This window comes from Eublepharis macularius, chromosome 19 (genome assembly GCF_028583425.1).
Source record: "Eublepharis macularius isolate TG4126 chromosome 19, MPM_Emac_v1.0, whole genome shotgun sequence".
Taxonomy (NCBI): domain Eukaryota; kingdom Metazoa; phylum Chordata; class Lepidosauria; order Squamata; family Eublepharidae; genus Eublepharis; species Eublepharis macularius.
This window is the reverse complement of record NC_072808.1, coordinates 21,067,751-21,092,365: the sequence shown is the minus strand read 5'-3', so window position 1 is coordinate 21,092,365 and position 24,615 is coordinate 21,067,751. Positions and strand designations below refer to the sequence as shown.

Below are 24,615 nucleotides of genomic sequence, written 5' to 3'. Positions count from 1 at the left end.
CTAGTTACATTTATTTCAGCAGTTCTGTCAAATGCACTATTACTACATGATAAACAAACAACGTATTTCCTGGAAGTATTTGCAAACTCCAAAATAGATTGTGAGCATACATGGCCTATATGCTTGAATACCTCTCATTGAAATCAGTAAGACCTCAAAATGCTTATTTAATTGGATTGTGCTTACATGCAATCCTATACAGAGTTACTCCAATCTTAACCCAGTGAAAGCGAGCTTAGACTGCAGTAAGTGAAATGTAACAGTGGAATCTTAAGAAGGATACTTTCCTGGGTGTAATCCATACATGGGACTTCATTTTGAGTACACCTTCACAGAATTGCTCCTTTAGTGTACTTCAAAATAATGAGATGTATTTTATTTAACCCAGTCAAAGGTAAAATATATGTTAAAAAGAAATATAAATTGTAGCTATATATGCTCCATATTTAAAAACTGTGTCTAGGAATTCCAAACTCTGCAGTAAGAAAAACTGAATTCTGCAACCACTGTAAAGTATGTAAATTGACATTATTTGCATAATTTATTCTGCAGGATTTACTAGTTAATGTAATACACTCATTATACTTGTACGTGCAGGGAGGAGAGGCAGTAAGCTCTGCAAGACTCTGACACCTCTTTGGCTTCTAAGATTTCATCGGCTGTGGCCAATTTACTTACATGCATATCTTCTGAGTCAGAAAGGCTGGAAACCGACTCCTTTAAAAAAATGAAAATCAAATTTTACTTCCCATATTCTGTGCTGTTTCTGTGCTCCTGTGGAACTGAAGAACAAGTGAATGTTTGATTGGAATTAAGGCTAACTAAAAGAGCCAGTAAGAACCAAAAAAATAGTGTGAATAGCCAGAGGCAAAAATCCAGACATTCTCAGCAAGCTGATTTGGCAAGATCTCTCTGGTGTTTGGGAGAAGAGGGATCCGATCAGAGCCCATGCCCCTTAAATTAAGTGACAGGCATGGCGATTGCTGGCGATCCCTTGGGTGTCTGGTTTTGGGGGGGGGGCAGAAATCTTACAACATTTTTGCCCCTGCTTTTGATAAAGGTGCTGGCCAAAGAGATTTCAAAATGGCTCCCGCCTCCTTCTGTGATGGCCTGACCTGACCAAATCCCATCAAGGCAGGAGGAAGTCTGAGCTAACCACGTTTTGTTTTCCTGAGGCTGAGAGATAATCCTGTTACCAGGAGGGCTGGGGGGAGGCCAGTCTTGGGGAAAGCGGTGGCAGCTGGAGGGATTGGGGAGGGGGGCGGAGGCTAGCGAAAGGAGCAAAGGGCAATGAGAGCCTGGGGAAAATAATGCCAAGGGGTTGTGGTCGGAGGTCTCACTTGTGATGCAAAGCTAGTTAACACCTGTAAGGCTAATAAGTGCTGCTACGATTGTTAACAGCTAGAATGAGTAAGAAATCCTCAGTTTCCCTAGAGTTGTCAGAGAGAAAGCTTCCACAACGGGGCAACAGCAGGATTTGAGTCCAGCAGTACCTTAACAACAACAACAATAAATAACATATGATTTATATACCACCCTTCAAGACAATGCCCACTCAGAGCAGTTTACAAAGTATGTCATTATTATCCCCACAACAAAACACCCGGGGGGGGGGGGCTGAGAGAGCTCCAAGAAGCTGTGACTGACTAACACAATTTTCAGAGTGTCAGCTTTTTAGAGTTAGTGCTCTCTCCTTCAGACACGTTTCCTCCTAGTTTGCAGGATACATGGTTTGTAGTGGATTTGAAAAATTTTAAGTCCCTTAGGCATAATATCCAGTCTTCTGCATTTGGTGAGAAAGGTAGTATCAGTTCATAACTGTACAAGCTTATTCATGAGGCTGATAGATTTCCACCCCAATGTGGCTGAATGTGGTGCCTTCCATGAGGATAGTTTAGGTGGGTTGCTGTGTTGGTCTGCAGGAGGACAGCAGGATGTGAGTCCAGTGGCACCTTGGAGACCAACTCTTTCTGATGCTGAAAATCTTGCTGGTCTCTAAGGTGCCATTGGGCTCAGATCCTGCTGTTCTGCTGCAGACCAACACAGCAACCCACCTAAACAACGGAGCAAGTTGTTGTGCACCACAGACTCTAAACCTGAATTCTCTGGCTGAGGCACATTTTTCCGGAATGATAACTGAAGGCAGGCTTCATTCTTACACCAGGGAGAATATATTTCTTGGTATGTCTGAGAAAAAATTGCCTTTCTGCAGAACACATCGCCACCCCCCCCCTCTTTTTTTGCATTCAGTTTGCTGAGGGAAGATGAGAGCAGAGTCTAGCCATTCTGACGTGTCTATATGGGGAGTGATTGGATGCTCCCAATCACATTTTGTGCAAAGAAGGGAGGAGAATTTTCTTCCCTGAGTATTTATTTATGTCATTTATAGTCCGCCTTTCTTTCTGATACTCAAGGTGGATTACATAGTGTGAGATTAGCACAGTCGGTATCAAGGACATTTCAATAAAAGATACCATAGGTTAAATAAATGCAAGTTTACAGAGACATAGCATTAGCAAGGATTCAATACAGAGCTGAAGAAATGCCGAAACAGAACATAAGCAATTCTAGGACTGACATTAGACAACACGGAACTACCCACTAGGATCATATTTAAAGTAACGGGTAGTACTTAAGACTGTTTGAATAAAAGCAAGGTCAGAACAATGAACAGGGCAGACACTTGCACTAGGGGCAAGTACTTTGGCCAAATGGAAGGAATGGAAAATGCCATTAAGTTGTGCTGTGGCAAGAGACATTCAGAGGTGGTTTGCCAGTGCCTGGCTCCATGTAGCAACCCTGAATGTCTCATAGAATCATAGAGCTGGAAGGGGCCATAGAGACCTTCTAGTCCAACACCTTGCCCAGTGCAAGATCAGCCTAAAGCATCTATGACAAATATTCATCCAGCCTCTTCTTGAAAACTGCCAGTGAAGGGGAGCTCGCCACCTCCCTAGGCAACTGATTCCACTTTTGAACTATTCTGACCGTGAAAAAGTTCTTCCTAATATCCAGCCAGTACCTTTCTGCATGTAATTTAAGCCCATTGTTTCGGGTCCTACCCTCTGCTGCCAACTCAAACAGCTCCCTGCCCTCCTCCAAATGACAGCCTTTCAAATACTTATAGAGAGCAATCATGTCCCCCCTCAATCTCCAAACTAATCATTCCCAAGGCCCTCAGCCTTTCCTTGTAGGGCTCAGTCTCCAGACCCGATCATCCTCGTCACTCTTCTCTGCATGCTCTCATTTTGTTCACATCCTTTTTGAAGTGAGGCCTCCAGAACTGCACACAATACTCCAGGTGCAGCCTGACCAAGGCAGTATAGAGAGGGGCTATGACCTGCAATTTTGATGCTATGGCCCCTTTGATACAACACAAGACTGCATTTGCCTTTTTTGCCACTGCATCACTGACTGCTCATACTTAGTTTACAGTCCACTCTTACCCCAAGATCTCTTTCCCATATACTACTGCCCATAAGTATATGGGCAGTAGTTGATGGTCTCCCATTCAAGTACTAACTAGAGGCAACCCTGCTTAGTTTTTGAGATTTGATGAGATCAGGCCAACCTGGGCCTTATGTGCCATCAAGTCACCTCTGACTTTTGGCAACCCTATGAATGAAATACCTCAAAAATATCACATCATTAACAGACTTGCTCCGATCTTGCAAACTGGAGGAGGTGGCTTCTTTGAGTGAGTCAAGCCATCACATTTTAGGTCTTCCTGTTTTCCTGCTTCATTCATTTTTTCCTAACATCATTGACTTTTCCAGAGTGTCTCGACGTCTCATGATGTGACCAAAATACGATAGCCTCAGTTTTGTTATTCGAGGGAGAATTCAGGCTTGAAGTGATCTAGAATCAAATGAATGACGTAGAAAAGAGCAAGAGTCCAGTAGCACGTATGAGACTACCAAAATGTGTGGCAGGAAAGCTTTCGTGAGACGGCCCTTGCAAAGAGCCAAAGCTTTGCGATGCTCCCACTGCTTTGGCGGCGACGGACAACTGCGGGGCGATCCCCTCCGCATTGTTGCCATTCCCCGCCGGCTGCAGAATGTTATGAATGGAAGGCTGGCGCGCAGGCCCCGCCCACGCAGCGCCTCCTTGGCCGGGCTCCGGCTCGCCGCCTCGCCTGATTGGCTGGGCGCCTTCCGACCTTTGATTGACACCTCCTCTCCAGACAGCCCTTTAAAAAACACCCCCCTCCCGAAACCCACAACGCGGGAGGCGGGGCGCCACTTGACAGGCAGCTCCACCCAGCCAGTCGCCGCCAGCCGTTCCCCGGTCGGCTGACCTATGGGAAGCGGGCGGCGCCGAAGGGGCGGGCCGGGGAGCCAGCCGCCGCCGAGCTCATTGTTGTGGGCGCCTCTTAAAGGAGCCGCGTCCTCCGGGAGGCAGAGCGGCCGAGCCGGGCCCGGGGCGGCTTTCCCGGGGAAGTCGCTCACGCGAGGCCGGGGATCGGCCGGGCCTATGGAGCCCCCGCCCGCCAAGCGCAAGTGCGGCGCCGCCGGGGAGCAGCCCGAGCCGGGGCCGGCCGCTGTGGAGACGCTGCTGGATCTGAGCGCCCGGCGGGTGGCCGAGACTTGGGCCTTCGAGCAGGTGAGGCAGCCGGGCGGAAGGGCCGTTCGGCGCTCTGTGCGTGCGCAGGAGCCCTCTCCCCGTCCCCTCAGCGGCTGTCAAAGGCTCCCGAGGCGGACGGGCCGCCCTCCTCTCCCCTCAGACAAAGCCCGGCCCGGTCGCCTTTCTTTCTCTGGACCCCCTCGGCCCGCCAGCCCAGTCTTCCCGTTAAGCCTGCCTCGGCTCCCTCTGGGGATCCCTGGAGTGGGGAGGGGCCCTGCAGACCCGCCGGTGCAAGGCAGGGGCAGCCCGAAGCCTCCCTGATCGGGGTTCCTCCAGCCGCCCCTTGGAGACTGCCACCCCGTCCCTCTCCCTACGCCGTCCGGGGGCCCACCAGACGTCCTTGGGACGGGAGGCAGCGCATGCGCGAGAACGGCGAGGGCCCGGGATCCCCTTTGGGTTGCAAAGCCCTCTCCTGGGGGGACAGCAGGATCCAGCCCCGGGAGGGAGCCCCTTCCAGACCAGCTAGATTTCCAGGGTATGAACTCTGCTTTGGCCTGGAAGGGGCTCCCTGCAGCCCTGAAACAGGCCTAGGGCAGCTGTGATTTGTGCCCATTCCTGCCCCCAAGCCCCCCTGTCTGGGTGCCCACCTGGTACCCTGCCTGACGGCCTGCCACAGCTTGCCAGCAGCAATTGCGTTTGCTTTTTTGTGCTCTGGTCCCACCTGGCTTTAACCCCCCCCCCCCGCCTCTTCTGTCGGGGGAAGGGAAGAGGGGCTGGGAATGAATCCGCTGCCTGCCTGCCTCTCTCTTCCTGTCCATCCTTCCCCTTGTCTTTGTGGCTTGTTCCTTCGCCGTGTAAACACCCCCTCCCCATCCTTGCACTAAGCTGTCTTTCATGGTCTCGATGCATCCGAGTTGGGGGGGGGAAGTGGTTATTTCTGCCTGGATAGGAGGGAGGTGGAGCTGGGGGATTAATGGGACAGATGGAAACTGGGTAGACTTGGAATTGCAGAGAGGGCTGGGACTAGTCCAGGCAAAACCCAGGAGCAGCGGAGGGAGTGCCGAATTCGGCTTGGGCCAAGGGCTTCCTATACTTGTGCGTGCTCCCATTCTCCTCTCCTCTGGCTGCCCCCTCTGAAATTTGTCAGAGCCTCCCCCAGCCACGATTCTTGGTGATCAAGGCCGGGCCACTTCTTTCCCTTCAACTGCGAAGTCCTTGGAAGCAGCTTTCATTTTACCCAAGGCTTGATTTCAGTATCTGGCTGGGAAACTTGTCAAGCAAGTCACTTGTCATTGCCATCCATAAGTGAAACTTCCAAGTCCAGGCACCTCCAGCGCCTGAAGTGGAGTGCTGGTGGCAGAGCTCTCGCCCTAAGGAGAAGGCCTCTGCCTTTTAATTGAGAGAGCTCTAAAAGACTTCCCTGGGGATGGTGATGCTTAAGAAAGTGTCACCGTGATAAAAACCATTGGGCTCCGAAGGAGCCTTCGGGTAGTCTGGGACTGTGCTCATGTGATGGTGTGAGCCACATGGATGGATCCATGGGTGGGCTTGCATAACTGCACGTCTCCTGCAGTGCAGGAACTTGAGACAAGTATAGGCTTTCCGTGGCTGAGCTTGGCCCTGAGATGTGAGGCTATTGTGGCACTGAATGAATGGGGGTGTAGGAGGAAGGAAGCGGGGAAGAACATGATCTGTCCACATGATTTATTGGCTGGCTGCAGGGCAGTTCTCATCTTGCCACAGGGTGGGTTCATGATAGGCTACTGGGAAGGTAAATTTTGACCTGGTACCTCGTTCCAAATTTGGCAAAATGAAATTGGCATTTGTCACTGCTGTACTCGTGCTTGAAACCATGGCCTTTAAATGTGCTTTTGCCTGGTTTGCCTTGACTTGCTAGCTTTCTATGTAGAGGGGACTGCTTCATTCTGTGCAGTTGTGTTAACCTTCATCTGCAGTCTATCCTAAAACCAATTTCTAACCAAGTTTTCCCATCTTGCTACTCTCTGGCTATATGACAAACTCATTGATGAAGCTGCTTCAAGTTCCACTCTCTGACACTTCTCCTATTGGGAGCCACATTGACAAATGTAAACATGATCATCCAAAGATAGCCTTGACGTGAGAGAGAAGATGTAGCTGTCAGGCAGGGAGTTTTGGGTGTCCTTAAAGGCAACAAAGTGTGAAAATTGTTCAGTTCTGATCCATAAGATTCACCAGGAAATTCTGCAGCCTGGTTGGAAACAGTGGAAGTTGTATTTGGGCTGCTTCCATTTGCTTCATTTCAGTGAAGTTTCCCTTAGAGCAATTTGGTGAATTGTGCCCAGTGTCAGTGGAATATGGTAATCCTTCCTCTGAATGATTCCAGGTAAGGCACCAAAATGTGTTGGATTGGCCTAGAAGTTTAATTGGGACTATGCCCCTTCATCCATCGTTGCTAAGTAGTTGGGGTTAAATCAGGAAAGACCCAAACTCCCATCTCTTTAAACTTCTCAAAGTGGCAGCTGAGAGAGGCATGATTTGGCCTGGAACCATGTCGCAGGGTAGCTGCTGTGAGTGCATTTAGCCCTCCTTGGGGAAATAAAGTCTCCAGGGGTTGATTCCCATTCATAAAAGGGGATGGGGGTTTGGGTTCTCTGGTCTTGATATAAATTGTGTCCTACCATGTCAGCTGCTATTTATAGAATTTTAAGGTGCTAGGGTTGGGAGAGCTGATCATAGAGCTGCTGTAGCATAGAATCATAGAATCATAGAGTTGGAAGGGGCCATACAGACCATCTAGTCCAACCCCCTAGTGGTTAATCATAGTGGTTAAGTGGTTGGGTTGCAAATCAGCACTCTGCTGGTTTGACGTCCACTACTGATGTGGGGCTTTTCTTCTTTGGAGGTTTTTTGGCAGAGGCTAGATGTCCATCTGACAGCAACTCTGCTTCTGTGAACCTGGGCAGATCACGAGAGGCAGGGCAGGAAGGGTTAACTCAGTGCCTAGTTCTTGTGGATCCTTCTTACACGCCCAGGGTAATGCTGATTGCCACCTTGGGGTCAGGTAGCAGTTTTCCCCAGGCCAGTTTGGGGATCCTGATGGCGTTTTTCCATCTTCTGGGCATGGAGCAGGGGTCAGTGGGTGTGTGGGGGCGGGTATTTGTGAATTTCCTGCATTGTGCAGCGGGTTGGACCCGATGACCCAGGAGGCCCCTTCCAGGCCTATGATTCTATGATTCTACTGCCACGAATTCAGGAGGGGGCCTTGATTAAGCCACTCTTTTCAGCCCCAGCTGTATTGTGGGGATAATAATAGCACTGACCTTGTTCATTGCTCTGAGTGGGGCACTAACGTGTCTAGAAGAGCGGTATATAAGTGCTGTTTTTGTTGCTGTTGTTTTTTGTCTCCAGTGTCTTGCCTAGTTTGTACTTTGGTGCCCAGAATTAAGTGGGAACCATGTGAGATAGGAAGCAACGTGCTTCCAGTCCAATAGGCTTATGATCTGTAATGCAGAAAACGGGGTTAAAGAATCATAATAATGAGCCTAGGAGTAGGATTTGCGCAGTAGCAGCTGGTCCAAAAGACTGGAATTCTTGACTGCTGTAAGTAACGGGTGGAACTTTTTGGCTGTAAGAGACCTTTCATGAAAGGTGGAAGGTTAGAGGAAACCCAAATGTCAGGGAGGCACTTGGAGCAGTATAAAAATGTACGGTGGTAGTGGAGGACTGCATGCCAGGGGAGAGCTGCTGACGGAGATCCTTGAAGGAGGAGCCTGATGCTGAAATAGATGGGGAGTCATCGCAGAGATGTGCCGGGTGGTGTGAGCATAGCAGCAAAGGGCGGGGAAGATGAGTAGAAAGCCTCTGCGCTGACTAAAGAGGAAGAAAAACTACAATAGTCCAAACAACTTCATGGATGAGGGTGCTGAAAGTGAATGACGCACTGAGATGGGATATGTGTCTTGTGGGTATCGCGCTAATCTAGGGAATCTAGTTTTGTTGGCATTGGGATTACCTCACACATGAACTAGTTTACAAAGCAGGGGGTAGACGCAGCCTTGCTTGGCAGTGTTCCAGATTCGAAGATGACTTGACTGTACCAAAGACCCAACTGGGCGGTAGAAGGTCCGTGATGATACTCGGTTACCTCCCATCCCTCAGGCTGATGACTTGGGTGGAAATTGAGAGAGGATTTTGACTGGAAGTTAAACTTCATATTCAGCCTGGGTGGAGGCAATGAGGAAAAGAGACTGGAGGACATCTGAACATAATTCAAAGGATGCCACTGCTTGATTTCAAAGGGAAACTCGTTTCCCACAAAGGAGTTTGTAAACTCAAGGAAAGAAGTTAGCTAGCTAAGCGATAAATCTTTTTCTCTGCTAAGAAGTGGAGTTATGTGCTACAGCTGTACAGACTATCTTAACTCTAGATGCTTAAGGAGTTTGCTTGAGCCACACTGGCTGCTCATTGAGGGCCTTCCATTCATGCCAAAGTGGAGAAATATTTTTGCTTCAGTCACTGATTGGTAATGGCAGTTCAATGAGTTTCTGGCACTAACTAAAACAGGGATATCTAGGTTAGGGTATCCTTTACATTGCAAACTGGCATATCAATTTAGAAATACCACACATCTACAGCATTTGGAAATCTGGTTCTCTCTAGTACCTGATGATCAAACTGTTTGCATGTGGCCTGAGATATACTGGGGGGTGAGGGTGAGAGGTTTGTTGGACTGGGCCAAAAAACTCCCCCTGGCTCTACACAGTAGGAGCTGTGTGGGTAAAGCGGGTAAGCTAAAATGAGAATCTTCTCATTTGGAGGCTGAGGGTGAGATGGAGGCTGAGGGTGAACCAGAGGTATTCTGGCAGTGCCATGTTTAGAGCTCCTGGTAACTTTTTAAGGAAACTTAATTTCCAGGTAGATCAATATGGGTCTGTAGCAGTGGAAAAGAGCAAGAGTCCAATGGCACCTATAAGACTAACAACATTTGTGGTAGGGTCTGAGCTTTCATGAGCCACAGCTCACTTCTTTAGGTATCTTCAGATACCCTACCACAAATTTTGTTAGTCTTATACGTGCTACTGGACTCTTGCTCTTTTCTACTTAATTAAGTCTCCCCCTTGTACCATTTGGTGCAGTGGGAGGTGGCAGCTTAAAATCATGCTCTCCCAATACTGTGTCCCATCAGTTGCCTCTCTTTTTGTTTCCATGCCTAGAAATCTCAACAGCTCCATCCTCAGTTACCCTCCCTTTTCTCTGTGTGCATCTTAGGAATCTGTTTTGAACATCTGTCTTCCTCACCCCCATGTCCCTTCATGCCGCATACTGTGCATGCTCTCTCGTATTAGCTTTCCTTGCTTGTCTCTCTCTACCCCACAGTACTTGTTTTTCTTTCTGCTCCACATACAGATGGGGTCTCTGCATCCCCATCTGTTTTGGTTTTCCCTTCTTCCTTCAGTCTCACTGTGTTCAGTTTCTGCGCTTCTATAGGCTCTTCTTTGCTGGTAATCTGCAACAGCACACAAGGTTTTCACATTCCCATTCATCCCTCTCCAAAGCTCCTATCCTTGTTCAGGGCTAAAAGGCAGGGCTTTTTTTCAGCTGGAACACAGTGGAACAGAGTTCCGGCACCTCTTGAAAATGGTCATATGGCTGGTGGCCCCACGTCCTGATCTCTGGACAGAGGGGAGTTTAGATTGCCCTCTGCACTGCTGGAGCGGTGCGGAGGGCAGTCTAAACTCCCCTCTGTCTGGAAATCGGGGCGGGGCCACCAGCCATGTGACCATTTTCACCGAGCGCTAGTTAAACTTTAAAAAACTCTCCCCTTGTTCCAGCTGACCCAGTGACGTCATTGTGTGGTCCTGGGAACATGTGCACACTTCGTGCACACGCATGTGGTACCAGGGGCATCACCTCCCGCCAAGAGTTGCCCTCTGTGCTGGCAACCCACTGAGTTCCACCACCTCTTTTCCCAGAAAAAAAGCCCTGCTAAAAGGTACCTTCTGACTGCCATGATACTGGTGTTGGGCTTCTCTCCTGTGATAGACTGCGTTTGATGGTGGGATGAGGGTGTTGCATCTTGGGGTTGGTTTTTACAGCAGGGTTAGGAAAGGAATGCTGGCTTATGGCTTCCAGTATACCCACTTGCTTCTTCCCTTGCTTTTGCCTACCCCCAAACCTGGAGGTAATAATTCACAAATTTGTGCTGCCTTGTAATACAGAGAAAAGCCTCTAGTCACCTGCATGATGCTTGCTGAGGCCTCGAAATTTGAAATGTTCCATTTCTACATTAGTGCTTGGAGGTAGAAATATATATATTTGTTTTGCTGTTGGGTTCCTTAATAGTTTGTGGTTGTAGTAGTAGCTTGGGAAAAGTGCTCCTTTATCTTGTCTGTCGGTCTATATCATCATGGCGGTCTTCAGGAAAATTATCTAGAGCAGCGCTTGACAACTCCCAGATGCCGGGTTGAGATGGCACCTTGAAATCTCATTAGTATTTTTTGTGATAGTGACAATTAGAGAATATGGTAGTTCATAATTCTGAAGTCTGAGCTTGGCTCCTAAATTTTTGGGCATCCTTCTAGAAGTAAAGAAAATCTGTCAAGTTGTGGTCTAGAGGTAACCAAGGGTTGGAAGATAATGCCTGTTTTGGTTCACTATCTCACCGTTTTCTTCCTCCTTATCCCACTGTCTCCAGGTGGAAGAGCGTTTCTCTCGCGTCCCAGAACCGGTGCAGAAGCGCATTGTGTTCTGGTCTTTCCCACGGAGTGAGCGGGAGATATGTATGTATTCATCCCTTGGCTACCACCCCCCAGAGGGCGAACGAGACTCACGCGTGCCCTTTAACCGTGGCTTGAATCTGCTGCAGTCAGGTGCTGTCGACCGTGTCCTGCAAGTAGGTGAGTGGATCAGGGACATTTGTTTTGAATTGAGACCTGTACACTGAAGTATGGGTAATGGCAGTAAGTACGTGGCATTTTAGAAGGCTAGGGTATGCATATGGATATTTGAGAAGTGAGAGCTACTGGATGTATTTTTCAATATACAAGCACAGGACTGGGCTTCCGGAATCTTACTTCCTATGCAGAAGGGTTGGAAAAAATGGCTTGCTTGGTTCTCAGCCACTACAGAGATTCACAAAGCAGCGTGGCAAGGACTGGTATTCTGTGACCCTGCTCACATTCCTCTCTCACAAAGAGGACTGTGTTCTTCCAACATGTAATTTAATTCTGTGTTTAGAATATTCCTATGGAGTCTGTAAGCTCTGAATCCAAAGTACGAACATTTAAAATAATTTAGCATCTGTGGATGGCTGACTTATGGAGGGGAAGTAAGAACATCAGAAGAGTCCTGCTGGACCTTACCAGTGGTCCTGTCTCATCCAGCAGTCAAACAGTTACTCTCAAGACTAAGACCTTCCCCCAACGCTGCCTCCTGGCCCTGCTATTCAAGGGTTTACTGCCTCCGAGTGAATATGGAAGGTTTTTTAATCATAATAATAACTTTCAATTTTATATACCACCCTTCAGGACAACTTAACACAGCAGTTTACAAGGTATGTTGTTATTATTCCCACAGCAATCACCCTGTGAGGTGGGTGGGGCTGAGAGAGCTGAGACCAACCCAAGGTCACCCAGTGGGGAATCAAACCCGGTTCTCCAGATTAGAGCCCTGCTGTTCTTAACCACTACACCAAACTGGCTCATCATCCTGTCCTCTGTGAATCTGTCAAAGTCCCTTTTAAAGCTGTCTGTGCCTGTCACTATATCCTCTGGCAGTAAATTCCACATTTTAACCACTCATTGAGTAAAGGTTTCTTTTTGCCCATCCTGAGTCTACTGCCCATCAACTTTATTGGATGTCCCAAGTTCTAATATTTTGTGCATGAGAGAAGTTCTCTACTCTTTCTACCCCATGCATGATTTTAGAAACCTTTATCATGTCCCCCTTTAGTTGTCTCTCTTCTAAACTGAAAAGTCCCGGACTCTTTGGCCTTTTCTCACAGGGGCTCCAAACCCTTAATCCTCTTGCTTGTCCTCTTCTCTGCTTTCTCAAGCTCTGCGATATCCTTTTGGAGATACAGTGACCAGAACCTCACACAGTATTCCAAATAAGGCCATAACATACATCTACAAAAAGGGCAGGATAACATTGGCTGTTGTGTTTCAATCCCTTATAATCTCCAGCATCGAGTTTGCTTTTTTCACTACTGTGACACCCTGGGTTGACACTTTCATTGAGCTGTCCACTATGACCCCAAGGTCTTTTTCCTTTTTAGTCACAGCAAATTCAGACCCTATTGTCATATATTTGAGGTAGGGTTTTTTTTTGTTCCAGTGTGCATCTTACACTTGCCTACATTCAACTTCATTTGCCACATTGCTGTCCACTCACCCAGTTTGTGGAGATCTTCCTGGAGTTCTTCATAATCGGTCTTGGTTTTCACCATCCTGAATAATTTTGTGTTATCTGCAAACTTGGCTATTACACTGCTTACCAGCAGTTCCAGATCATTTATGAACAAATGAAATAGCTCCGGCCCCAATACCAATCCTTGTGGGACCCCACTGCTTACTTCTCTCCTTGTGAGCACTGTCCATTTATTTCTACTCCTTGTTTAACCGATTTTTAATCCACAAGAGGACCTGTCCTCTTATCACATGAGCTTATCCAGGAGTCTGCGCTTACCCAGGTGTCTTTGGGGAGGTACCTTGTCAAATGTCTAAGTATATAATGTCTACGGAGGCACTGTTATCTATGTATTTGTTCACTTTCTCACAGACCTCCAAAAGGTTGATGAGGCAGGACCCCCCTCCGCAGGCTTTGTTCCTCTGTGTGCCTCGTAATTGTGTCTTGGACTGCAGATTCTACTTATTTGCCTGGGAAAGATGTTGGGCTAATCAATCTGTAATTTCCTGGTTTCCCCTCTGGACCCGTTTTTTAAAAATGTAACACTTGCTACTCTCCAATCTTCTGGTGCAGTGGCTGATTTTAATGAGAAGTTATTATATACTGGTTAGTAGATCAACAGTCTCATATTTGAGTTCCTTAAGAATCCTTGGTGCATGCCAACAGGTCCTGGAGACTTACTCGTTTTTAGTTTCCCCAGTAGGTCTAGAACTTCATCTCTATATCTCATCATGTCTTAGTTCTTCAAGCTCCCGTCTAGAAAATAATGGTTGTGGCCTGGGCACATGCCCCACACTTTCCACAGTGTACCCAGATGCAAAGAAATCATTTTATTTCTCTGCTATTTTCCCATCTTCCTTTAGCAATCCTTTATTCCTTGGTCATCCAAAGGCCCAACTGCTTCTCTGGCTGGTTTCCTACTCTTGCTATATTTTAAAAATGCTTACTGTCTGTCTTGGTGCTTTTAGCAATCTGTTTCTCAAATTCTCTTTATGCTCACCTAATTAGTAACTTACACTTCTTGTGCCAGACTTTATGCTTTCTTCTACTCATTTCATTAGGGCAGACGTTCCACTTTTTAAAACAAACTTTTTTGACTTTGTTGACCATGCAGGCATCCTTTTAGGCTCGGCAGTACCTTTCCTAACCTGAGGAATGACATCTGTCAGGGCTTCATCATGTTGTTTTAAATGGCTTCCAAGAATCTTCTAGTGATTTGACTCTCTTGTGTTTACTTTTTAGCTGCCTTCTGACTAGTCCCCTCACTTTTGTAAAGTTCCCTCTTTTGAAATCAAAGGTTGCTGTTTTGGACTTGAATGCTGAACTTCATAACACTGTGGTCACTGATTTCAATTGGTGCGACAACATCTATATCTTGCACCAGGTCTTGAATTCCACTCAGAACCAAGTTAAAAGATCATGTTCCTCTGGCTGGCTCTGGCCATCCGTTCCAATGCCGTCATTTATGATGTCTAGGAATCTCATTTCTGGAGTATGACTCAAACATGTTTAGCCTTATCTGAAGAAGTGAGCTGTGACTCATGAAAGCTCATATCCTACTGCAAATTTTGTTAGTTTTATAGGTGCTACTGGACTCTTGCTCTTTTCCACATGGTTACCCAGTCACTGTTGGAGTAGTTGGTCACCCAGCATCACAACATTATCTGTTTTAGACATCTCCCTTATTTCCTTCTGCATCTTGAGATCAGCCTCAAGGGTCTGATCAGGCAGGCGATGGTATGCCCCCACTTTTAAGTAACCCTTAGGGCCCAATATCTCTGCCCATATTGCTTTTGTGCAGGAGTTCGTTCCCCTAATGTGTTTTATTTTATTTCATTCTGTGCCTTCTTTGATAAACAATGCAACACCTCCTCCAACACATCCCGCCTTGTCCTGCCTATGGAATTTAGACCCAGGATTGACTGTATCCCATTGATTCCCCCCATTCCACCACATTTCTGAAACACCCATCCAAACTGCTGTTTAGCACCAAAAGCTCCAGCTCCCCCACCTTGGCTCGGAGGGTTCTACCATTGGCATACAGACACCTATAACATCTTTTGCTTGCCTCTCTCTCAGCCCTTTTGTCCCCCTTTGTCCTCCTGACTCTTACTCCCAAGTTCTGTTGTGCTCCTACCAATATCACCCTGAGTGTTTACTCCATTATCTCTTCCTCAGCACCTGTCATCTTTCCCCCAGGGATTAGTTTAAAAACTGCTTTGCCACTTTATTGATGTAAGTACCAGTGTCATGCACCAAGGCTGGGTCAGGCCACAAGGGCCTGGCTGGAGGTGACTGGTAGTCAAGGCACGCAGTTGCACAGCCCGGGTTGGTACTCACAGCCCAAGAGTCAGTCAGGTAGTCCAAAAATGGGCAAGGCGGTCCAAGAGCAAGTCAGGCGGTAAGTGAGACAGTCCAAAACTAGGTCAGGGCAAATGCAAGTCCAAGGGGCGAGCCAGGGGCGAGAGCTGGGAGTTCTGTTCGCAGGGCGCAGGGCACAGGTCGGGATCAGGAAATTCTGGGCGTGGAGACACAGGTTGCAGGGAGTGGCAAGCAAGGTTGCTTCCATGTTGAGCTCTGCTCAATGTGCTCCTTATACCCCCCTGGATCAGTTAATCAGGCTGGGGTGCAGGTGTTGCCTCTTCATCTGATTCCAGTGCCTCTGCCTCAGAGACCAGCGTGCATCCGTGCTGCGTGAGCAGTTGGGCTCTCTGTTGGTGTTCCCAGGCCACTGCCAGCTCCCGATGCCTCATGGACTCCTCGGAAGCCAGGATCCCAAGTCCTCTGCCTCTGAAGAGGAGGTGATAGCCGGTGACATGGCAAGCTGACCCAGGACAACCAGCAGTGTGGTTCTCTTTTGGTTCAGTTGAAGCCTGTCTCTTTTGTGCAACTTTGACCTCGCAGAAAATCTCCCAGTGCCTAGGAAATCTAAGCTCTTCTTCCCAGCACCACTTGCTCATCCAGGCTTTGAGTCCCTAATCTGTGCCTATCTACCTGACTGTGTGTGGAACTGGTAGCAATTCTGAAAATACTACCTTTGATGTCCTGGCCTTTAACTTCCTGCCTACTAACCTGATTCGTTCCCATCCAGGATCATACAACAGCATTTCCTAATGTCACTGGTGCCAACATGCACCACAATTGCTGACCCCTCCCTAGCACTATCTGTCAACCAATCTAGACAGCGTGTGATGTCCGCAACCTTCGTACCAGGCAGGCAAGTCACCATGAGGCCAAAAATGCCCATCACAGACCCCTGCTCTCTATATTTCTAATAATTAAATCGCTCACCACCAAAAGCCCATTTCCACCCGGCGGGGTGTCCTCATTACGAGGATATTAGTTCATCATCCAAGGAAGAGGTCCCTTCTAATGGATCACATCCTTCGTCTTCAACCTGACATCCTCCAAACTCAAGACTCTCAGTCTCCACAACAGCAGGACAGAACAGGAGGGGTCTGTTCTACTAGGTCCCTGAAAGTCTCATCCACGGGTCTCTCTCTCCCTCCCCATCTGTTTCTGCAGGTCAGCAAGCCTAGACTCCAGGGAATGAACCTGTTTCTTGAGAGCTAGCGCTTCATGCATTGAGCACACCCACAATTTCAGCCCAGTGGGCAGACAATCATACATGGGGCACTCCCTGAATAATACTGGATAGCCCCCACATCACTGTTGCCTTTCTACCTTCATAACTGGTTTGATTTCCAGGGAACTGGGACTGCAGGTTTCTCTCCTGCTCACCCTTGAACTCCAAAGCTCAGCTTTCCTGTTTGAAGCCCTGTTTGAAAGCACTGGCTGCCAACCTCCAGGAAACCTGGATGCCTCCTTCTGTCTCTGGTGTAGAAAAGGGGAGGTGGGGAAAAGGACATCGCTGCTGGGGAAGCTGCGCTCTCCAGTGCTCTCCATTCTAAAGCCTGGATAAGAGTTGTAATTGTCTTTAAAAGCTTGTGTGTGTGTGTGTGTGTGTGTGTGTGTGTGTGTGTGTGTTGTGTGTCATCAAGTCGCCTCTGACCTATGGCGACCCTATGAATGAAAGACCTCCAAAACGTCCTATCTTTAACAGACTTGCTCAGATCCTGCAAACTGGAGGACGTGGCTTCTTTTATTGAGTCAGGCCATCTCGTTTTAGGTCTTCCTCTTTTCCTATTGCTTTCGACTTTTCCCAGCATTATTGACCTTTCCAGAAAATCTTGTCTTCTCATGATGTGACCAAAGTACAATAGCCTCAGTTTTGTCATTTTAGCTTCTAGGGAGAATTCGGGCTTGACTTGATCTAGTGCCCCCACTTATTTGTCTTTTTGCCTGTCCAAGGTATCCGCAAAACTCTCCTCCAGCACCACGTTTGAAATGAGTCCATTTTCTTCCTGTCGGTTTTCTTCATCGTCCAACTTTAAAAGCTTATTGTGTATAAAATGTGCTCTAGTCGCCCAAGCCATCCCCCCGTAATTTTTCAGAGCTTCCTGAAAACGATCATGCCTGGACTGAGATGCCACAGGTGGAAGGCACCAGAAGTGAGGCCAGCCCAGGAAGGCCTCTCTGCATGCTGCCGTTGTCTGACTTCTGTAGTTGCTTGCATATTCTGAGGCTGAGATGGAGCAAAGCGCAGGAGGTGGTTCTTGCTTGGGCCACATGTAACATAAATGGAGGCCCAGAGGGAGTGTTTCTGGTGCCCTGCGCAGCTCTCACTTCAGGCAGTCGGAAAACCCTGCCCCTCCCTCCCTCGTTGCCAAGCTCCTTTTTTTTTTTTTTTTAGAAAGAGTAGTGTTCCCTGGAACATCCAATCTTGCAGCAGCATCTGTTCTTGTGCAGTGAGCGTGCAAATGTGTGTGTATAACTCCGCTGAGACAAAAAGATGCTCCTTCCTCTGCTCAAGATGATAGCAGAGCAATCTATTCTTGCGACTGGCTGGGGATCCCCAATAACTGTTGCCACGGTAGAGATGGGGCTGTCTTTAAATTAGGTTAAAGAGGGAAGTAACGGTTGGCCTGTCCTTACTTTCTGATTGCTTACAGCTGTGTTGGTCCAAAAGCAAAAGCCAAAAACAGTCTATGTAATACCTTTTATTAGACTAACCCAATGGCACATTACAGTGTGTAAGAGTTCTGGGGAACTTGAAAGCTTGTACACTTTTTTCTGTCATTGGATTGGTCCTATTACATGGATTGTGTGTGTTTAGATCAAGATGGGTAGCCGTGTTAGTCTGTCTGCAGCAGTGGAAAAGAGCAAGAGTCCAGTAGCACCTACAAGACTAACAAAATTTGTGGTAGGGTAGGAGCTTTCAGGATTCACAGCTCAATTATTCAGATGTGTGTGTTTGTATAACTGGTCATCTCTGCAGCTGTGACAGTGGCTTTCTGTCCACCAGGAAACAAGTCTCCTTTGGTGCTTTTTAACAGCATGGTATTTGTAAGTTAGCACACAGGTGACTGTATGCTTTCCTCCCAGTAAACTTTGTAAGTATGCTGTGCAGTTAAGTGTGCACAACTTGTGATCTGCCAAACTAAACACAGCCTACTGGTTACATACAGGAGCTACCAGGGGCTCAATAAATTTATTTTTGCTGCAAAAAAGATGGGGTTGCTGGCAAGGACCTGGTAGATCCCATGGTCTGAACATGCAAACAGTGTTTTATGCTAACCCTGCAAACTAGGATTCCAAACTGGGGACAAACCTGTTTGGAATCTGAGTTTGCAGGTTTGGAAATTGCTAGTTAGTTTGCAGCACATGAATCAAAAGGGGACATATCGGTGCCAGGTCCCTTAAAAGGTTTGTTGATATACTTCCAGCCCATATGTACCTTGGAGAGCTCTTAGATCTACAAGTAAACACCTACTGGCGGTCCCTGGCCCCAGGGAGGTTCACCTGGCCTCAACCAGGGCCAGGGCATTTTCTGTCCTGGCCCCACCTGGTGGAACTCTCTGCCGAAAGACACTCGGGCCCACCATGATCTTGTATCTTTTCGGCGGGCCTGTAAGACAGAGATGTTCCGCCAGGCATACGGCTGAGGCCAGCACTGGATCCATCTAATTAGCCTCCCTGCCGGTCTCCTGCCAGTGGGGGGGAGCATATGGTCCATCTGCCTCCCCAGGCTTGAGGAGTTAGAGGTTCACCATTCCACACCTCCACCCTTTTCTTCCCTTATGTATGGTGGACAGGGAAAGGGGGAAGGGTGCACTACCTGGAATGTTGAAATCCATGTTGGTACTGAGTTGTATTTTACTGGTTTTATTTGTTGTAATTTATCTATGATGGTAACCCACCCTGAGCTTGCTTGCGGGGAGGGTGGGCTAAAAATCCAATCAATCAATCAGTCAATCATAGAATCATAGGTTTGGAAGGGATCTATAGGGTCATCTAGTCCAACCCCCTGCACAGAGTACTTGTAATGCAAAGTTGATCAGCGCTGAAGGCCCTTCATGGTGCTCAGGCTGTTGCTCCAGTTTCTTTTCTGTAATCCTCATGGGCAGCTCCTTAGTCAGAATCTGGTGGATTACAGGGCTAAGCGGCCTTTCACTGAGAGCCAAAACAGACGACTGTCACATGGAGGACACGCATCAGTTTCCCGCAAGGTTCTACGGGAAGCATTGTGAGAAAGAACCTCTGACAGGGAGAAGAGGGAGAGAATCCCCTCTTCTTTCTCTAGGTTCTTCCTCTAGGCGACTTGTCTAGTCTACTTGGCTCCAACTAAGATATTGCAGAGTCAGGTTTGAATCCTTACTCTGCCAGAGAAGCCTGCTGGGTGACCTTGGGCCAGTATTGAAAGCAATTTTGGGTCCTCACTGGAGAGAATGTCGGAGTATAAATAAATGAAGCAAATAAATCTCTAAATTTTATTGTAGAGTAAGGATGCAACAAGTTCTTAGCATAATATAACAATTTCATGGAATCATAATTTAAATTTAAAACACACCTTTATAATGCATCATAATTTTTTATGTAAATTCCTGGATAACTCCTCTACATTACACGTCAGTAAGTGCCGATGTATTCCTTAACAACATTTAATATTCTTGGCACATCGTAAGGCTGTCGTCAGACTCATCACTGTTGTTGTCTTCCATATATTTAACGGCCGTTCTTTCTGTTTGGGCAAAGGCTGGAATTTCCAATCATGCTTGAATGCCACTCTAGCCATTGTTAAATTTTTTTTAACACAAACTCTTTCAAAGATACTTGGACTTGATACCACATAAAAGAAAGACTTCTGGTCTGAAAACAATCCCTTATTTTCCATGTTTCCATTAGTGTTTTTTGAACCATTGTCCATCCAGCAAACCTGACCTTGGCAACAACTCCACAACATATGTTAGAAATCTGCCTTTTAATGGGGGGGGGGACAGTCATCATCAAACACATTACGATTTACTTTTGACAGTTTCCAAGGTTAGAAATGCTACTGATTGATCGAATTAAAGTAGTTCTTTTGGAGCTGCAAGCTGAGAAGAGAGCTGTGGTGTAAATAAAATTCTATGCTTCTACAGTAGTATCATACCCACAGTCTTTCTACCATTTTTTACATTATACTTATACAATCTGCAGTTTACATCAATAACTGGTATAGCATTAAAGAGCTGGTCATTGTTGACAACTGAACATTCAAATTTTGGCAGCTTCCTTAAGCTGGTATTTTCCCAGACCGTGAGCCTATCATTAATGATAAGATTGACCTGTGCATAAACTTTCTTCCTTTCATCTTTGTGAAGCCAAGGTAATGCATGAAAATGTGCTTTAACAGACTGGTACATACTGTACCACTTCTTGAGCGTATGTGTCTCTCCAAATTCCAAGCTGGTGCTGGTTCGTTCAGTTCGTATGTTACGGCATACTGTGGCCCAGTTCCAATGTCACATACAGCCGTGGTTGAATTTGGCTGGTTAACTTTCAGACTGATTGTGTGAACAGAGGCCACCCTGCTAATTATGATTAGGGTATATCAGGTTAGGATCTGAAACATGGTTTGAAACTGATTTACTAACCACAGTTTGGCTTCATTGTGGCTTTCATTGAACATATGAACACAGGCCTCTTGGCTCAATTCCTGACATTCCTTCATCTTCTCCCCCGCCACACAGATGCCTTGCTGGAGCCTCTCAATCAAAAAACCCTCTCATCCATCATTTCTTGCTAGCTGTCTTCCTGGCCAAACCCTCTGCTCCTTGTCTGCCTGGCAGGAACCTCATGTCTCCCTCTTCCTCCATCTTCTTAAAGGCCCAAAGATGTCTGCATTCTCTTTCTGTGCATGTTCGGTAGGGAGAGAAGCACTCTGAGCTGGCTTAGCAACTTGCTCTGAGCTGGCTTAGCAGCTTGCTCCGCTGCAAAATTTTTTGAGGTGGCCTGTAAAATCCGCAATGAAATTACGTGCATGGAATCTAAATTTCAGCTAATATCTTCTAATTGTCAGGTTTTCTGTATAATGGATACGTTGGATGATATTGTGCTGGTCTTTGAAATTTCTAGGCACCATGGCACTCTGGAGCCTGGGATTTGTCAGGTCCTGGGTTATCCATTGTATTTCAAAGTTCATATCATGCATACTTTTCCCAGATCTAAAGTGATCGTGGCTGACTACAGAGTAGCGACATGGTCTGTTGCAGTATGATTGGGGATCACAGACCTGATTGTGGGTGTTGTCGGTGTGCACTTGGTGTATTTATATACAGTTTTGCTGAAGATCTGCTTGAGGCAGCTAACAATATGACGCAACATTAATAAATTCAGTGTAATGATAATTGCATGAAAGAAACAAGTGAAAATAATATAAACTAAGCGGGCACTTTGCCTGTGGAGCCAAATACCACCATCCCAATTAATTTTAAGCAATTTGAACTGTGTACATTATTTAAATAGGATGAGAAATGTGGAAAAAAAACTAACACCACATTGGAAATTAATGGGGTCATTATCTTTTCCTATTGACTTCTCTGTTCCCTTATCCAATACTATGAAGAAGAACAGCTGAAATATTTTCGGCTGCTGCATGTTTTTTCTGGATTAGTTATTGAGCAGTCCTGGCACAAAAAAGGACAGGGCTGGGTGGGTGAAAAGCCACAGAGTCTGACTTCAGGAGAGGTTCGGAGGCCAAGTTGATGAGACAGGGGAAGCCAGCCCTGGGCTGTTCATCGGTGGCAGGGACTAACTCTTGCACCAAAGGGGAGCCAAACTCTTAACCTGGTTGTGTCAGACGCTTTTTCCAAAGCTCAGCTCCTTTCCAGCTGCTGGGCTGGGCCAGGGTGAAAAGTGTCCCAGATGATGAACTACGAGCAGGAAAAATGGACGAAGATTTGGCTCCCCTCTCAGCATGCCTTTCTTGATATTAAACAGCCTGCTGGGGTATCACAATGCTGGGCCATGCTCCTGAGCATCAAGTGTGGCGACTGCATCTCGCTTACACTCTGCTCGGTGGTTGTATCTTTACTCAGAGTAAGGAAAATGCTCATGTGTGTGGAAATAATGGTGACTTTGCAGATGGTGAAGGTTCAACTCCTGGTGTCTTGGTTTTGATTTGTCGTCATCTGTTTCCCCCCCCCACTATTTATTTCCCTTCCTCTTTAAAGACAAGACTCCTTACCTTTTCTGAGAATAAGAATAAATTAATGTCATTTTCTTGGGAGCAAATACTGGCCTAGTACAGCCAATAGGGTTGGACGAGCTTGGTATTTTGTGCCTTGTGCACATGAAAAGTCACTTGTTAATAACTTCTATGCTGACCTTTTGTTCATGGTTGCTTTCATTTTGTTACCACTTATTTCTCTCCATGTAGACAAAGGTAGTAAACTAGAGTCTGGATTTTAACATGTCAGCTTGCAGGTGGGGGCTTCTCCTTCCAGAACAAATTCTCTTCTCCTGTGAATCTGGTTCTCCCAAAACATTCCCTATACGTAGAAAATGGACGGTGGGGGGAAGAGAACTTGTGACTGAAAGCTCTCTCTGCAAGAACAGTCTCCACCTGCAGGCTGAAGTGGTACAGGCGAGGTGCAGGGTTGGTATTTCCGTAAGAATCAGGTCTTTAGTTACCAGGCTAATAAACACAGGAGTTCAACTAATAAAGCCTCTTACACATTTCTTATTGAAGGGGTGGGATTCTCTGACATGAACCCTTGGAAATATTTGAGTAATTTAGACCTGAGGAGCTTATAGGCATTGGTTAGAACATACGTATCCCAGCCTAAAATGGGTACTACTTGCAAATCAAAGGGGTTTTGTGCAGGGGAAACAAAAGATAATTTACACACTCGCCTAAGGGAATAAACCAGGCAAGAACGTGCTGGCTGCCAGCTGCTGCGGCCCCTAATGTGCTCACAGTTGAATCCAAAAGCCTCCCTCCCCCCACCCCAGTTCCAGCTGCTGTATTATACATATACCCACCCGCTATCCGTGGTAAGTGGAGCATTCATGTACAGACACAGAGAGCCCAGCCCAGCCTCTTCCTTTTTTAAAAAGCAGCTCCTGGTTCTGAAGAAAGCAGCAGACGGAACGGATGAGAACTATTTTGCTTGTGGAGGGAGGTTTCTGCTTATAGCTCATTTTTATACGGCAAAGCATTCCAAAATGGTATTCTCCTATCTGTGCCGAAGGTACTATGGTCTGTTTTGTCAACTGATTCTGCTGCCTGTGTGGGGTGAGGTTGGCTTTAAGTTATGCTGGTAATAAGCTTTTTTAAAAAGGCATTATGTTTACTAATATCAATTAGGCAAAGTGTTTTTAGCTGTGGGGAAAGATGTCTATTGCGTAAGACGTGATTTGGACTTTAGGAAGACTACTGGAAGTTCCTAGCCTAATAACAATGCAATTGGATATAGAATCTATGCAAGCTGGCCAGGTCTGGCAGGCTGAAACTTTACTGTGGTAGGCCTGCTGTTGCAAAATACCTCTGCTTACTCTTTGTACCGTACGCACCAGCTCAGCAAACACACGATGGCTGGAATCTGTCTAGGTAGGCACCCAAAGTGGAACAAAATAAATGGCACCATTCCATTAATCCTACTACTCTGCAGAAGCCTTCCTCCAGCCTAAGGTGCCAATCTTCAAAATCTGTTGGAGAAAGAGCAGGCTGGAGGAACTTCGATGGTAGGATAACGTGCCAGAGAATAGATCCAGAGGAGTTAGCCGTGTTAGTCTGTAGTAGCAAAATCAAAAAGAGTCCAGTAGCACCTTTAAGACTAACCAATTTTATTGTAGCATAAGCTTTCGAGAACCACAGTTCTCTTCGTCAGATGCATGGAGGGCAGAAAGAAACTGATCAAATATAGAGGAGGAGAGGGGAGGGGAGGAGGACCTCCTGCCCACCTCTCCTCCTCCCCTCCCCTCTCCTCCTCTATATTTGACCAGTTTCTTTCTGCCCTCCATGCATCTGACGAAGAGAACTGTGGTGCCAGAGAATGACAGTGTTGGTTCATTTTCTCTCCTTTGTTTGATAGTGATGACCACTTTGGCCTCAAGTGCAATGGGTGATGCAAATTGCAGCTCAGGCATACTTTCCTTCCAATCTGGATGCCTGACCTAAATTTTGTAAGCCTCCAGTGTGTGTGTGATGTGCTATCAAGTCACCTACGACCTATGGTGATCCTGTGAATAAGAGACTTCCAAAATGTCCTATCATTAACAGACTTGCTCAGATCCTGCAAACTCAAGGACATCTCGTTTTAGGTCTTCCTCTTTTCCTAC

At 46.7% G+C, this 24,615-nt stretch overlaps 1 protein-coding gene across 1 annotated transcript in view; it reads left to right on the top strand.

The window, feature by feature from the left end:
* Window positions 1-4,393: 4,393 nt before the first annotated feature.
* ZSWIM4 (zinc finger SWIM-type containing 4) overlaps window positions 4,394-24,615 on the top strand; it is a 51,134-nt gene continuing 30,912 nt past the window's right edge. Inside the window, exons 1-2 of the mRNA XM_055003939.1 lie at window positions 4,394-4,602; window positions 11,240-11,441. Of these exons, the coding sequence (XP_054859914.1) occupies window positions 4,474-4,602; window positions 11,240-11,441 (331 nt within the window). The 5' untranslated portion in view covers window positions 4,394-4,473. The remainder of the gene's footprint in view (window positions 4,603-11,239; window positions 11,442-24,615) is intronic.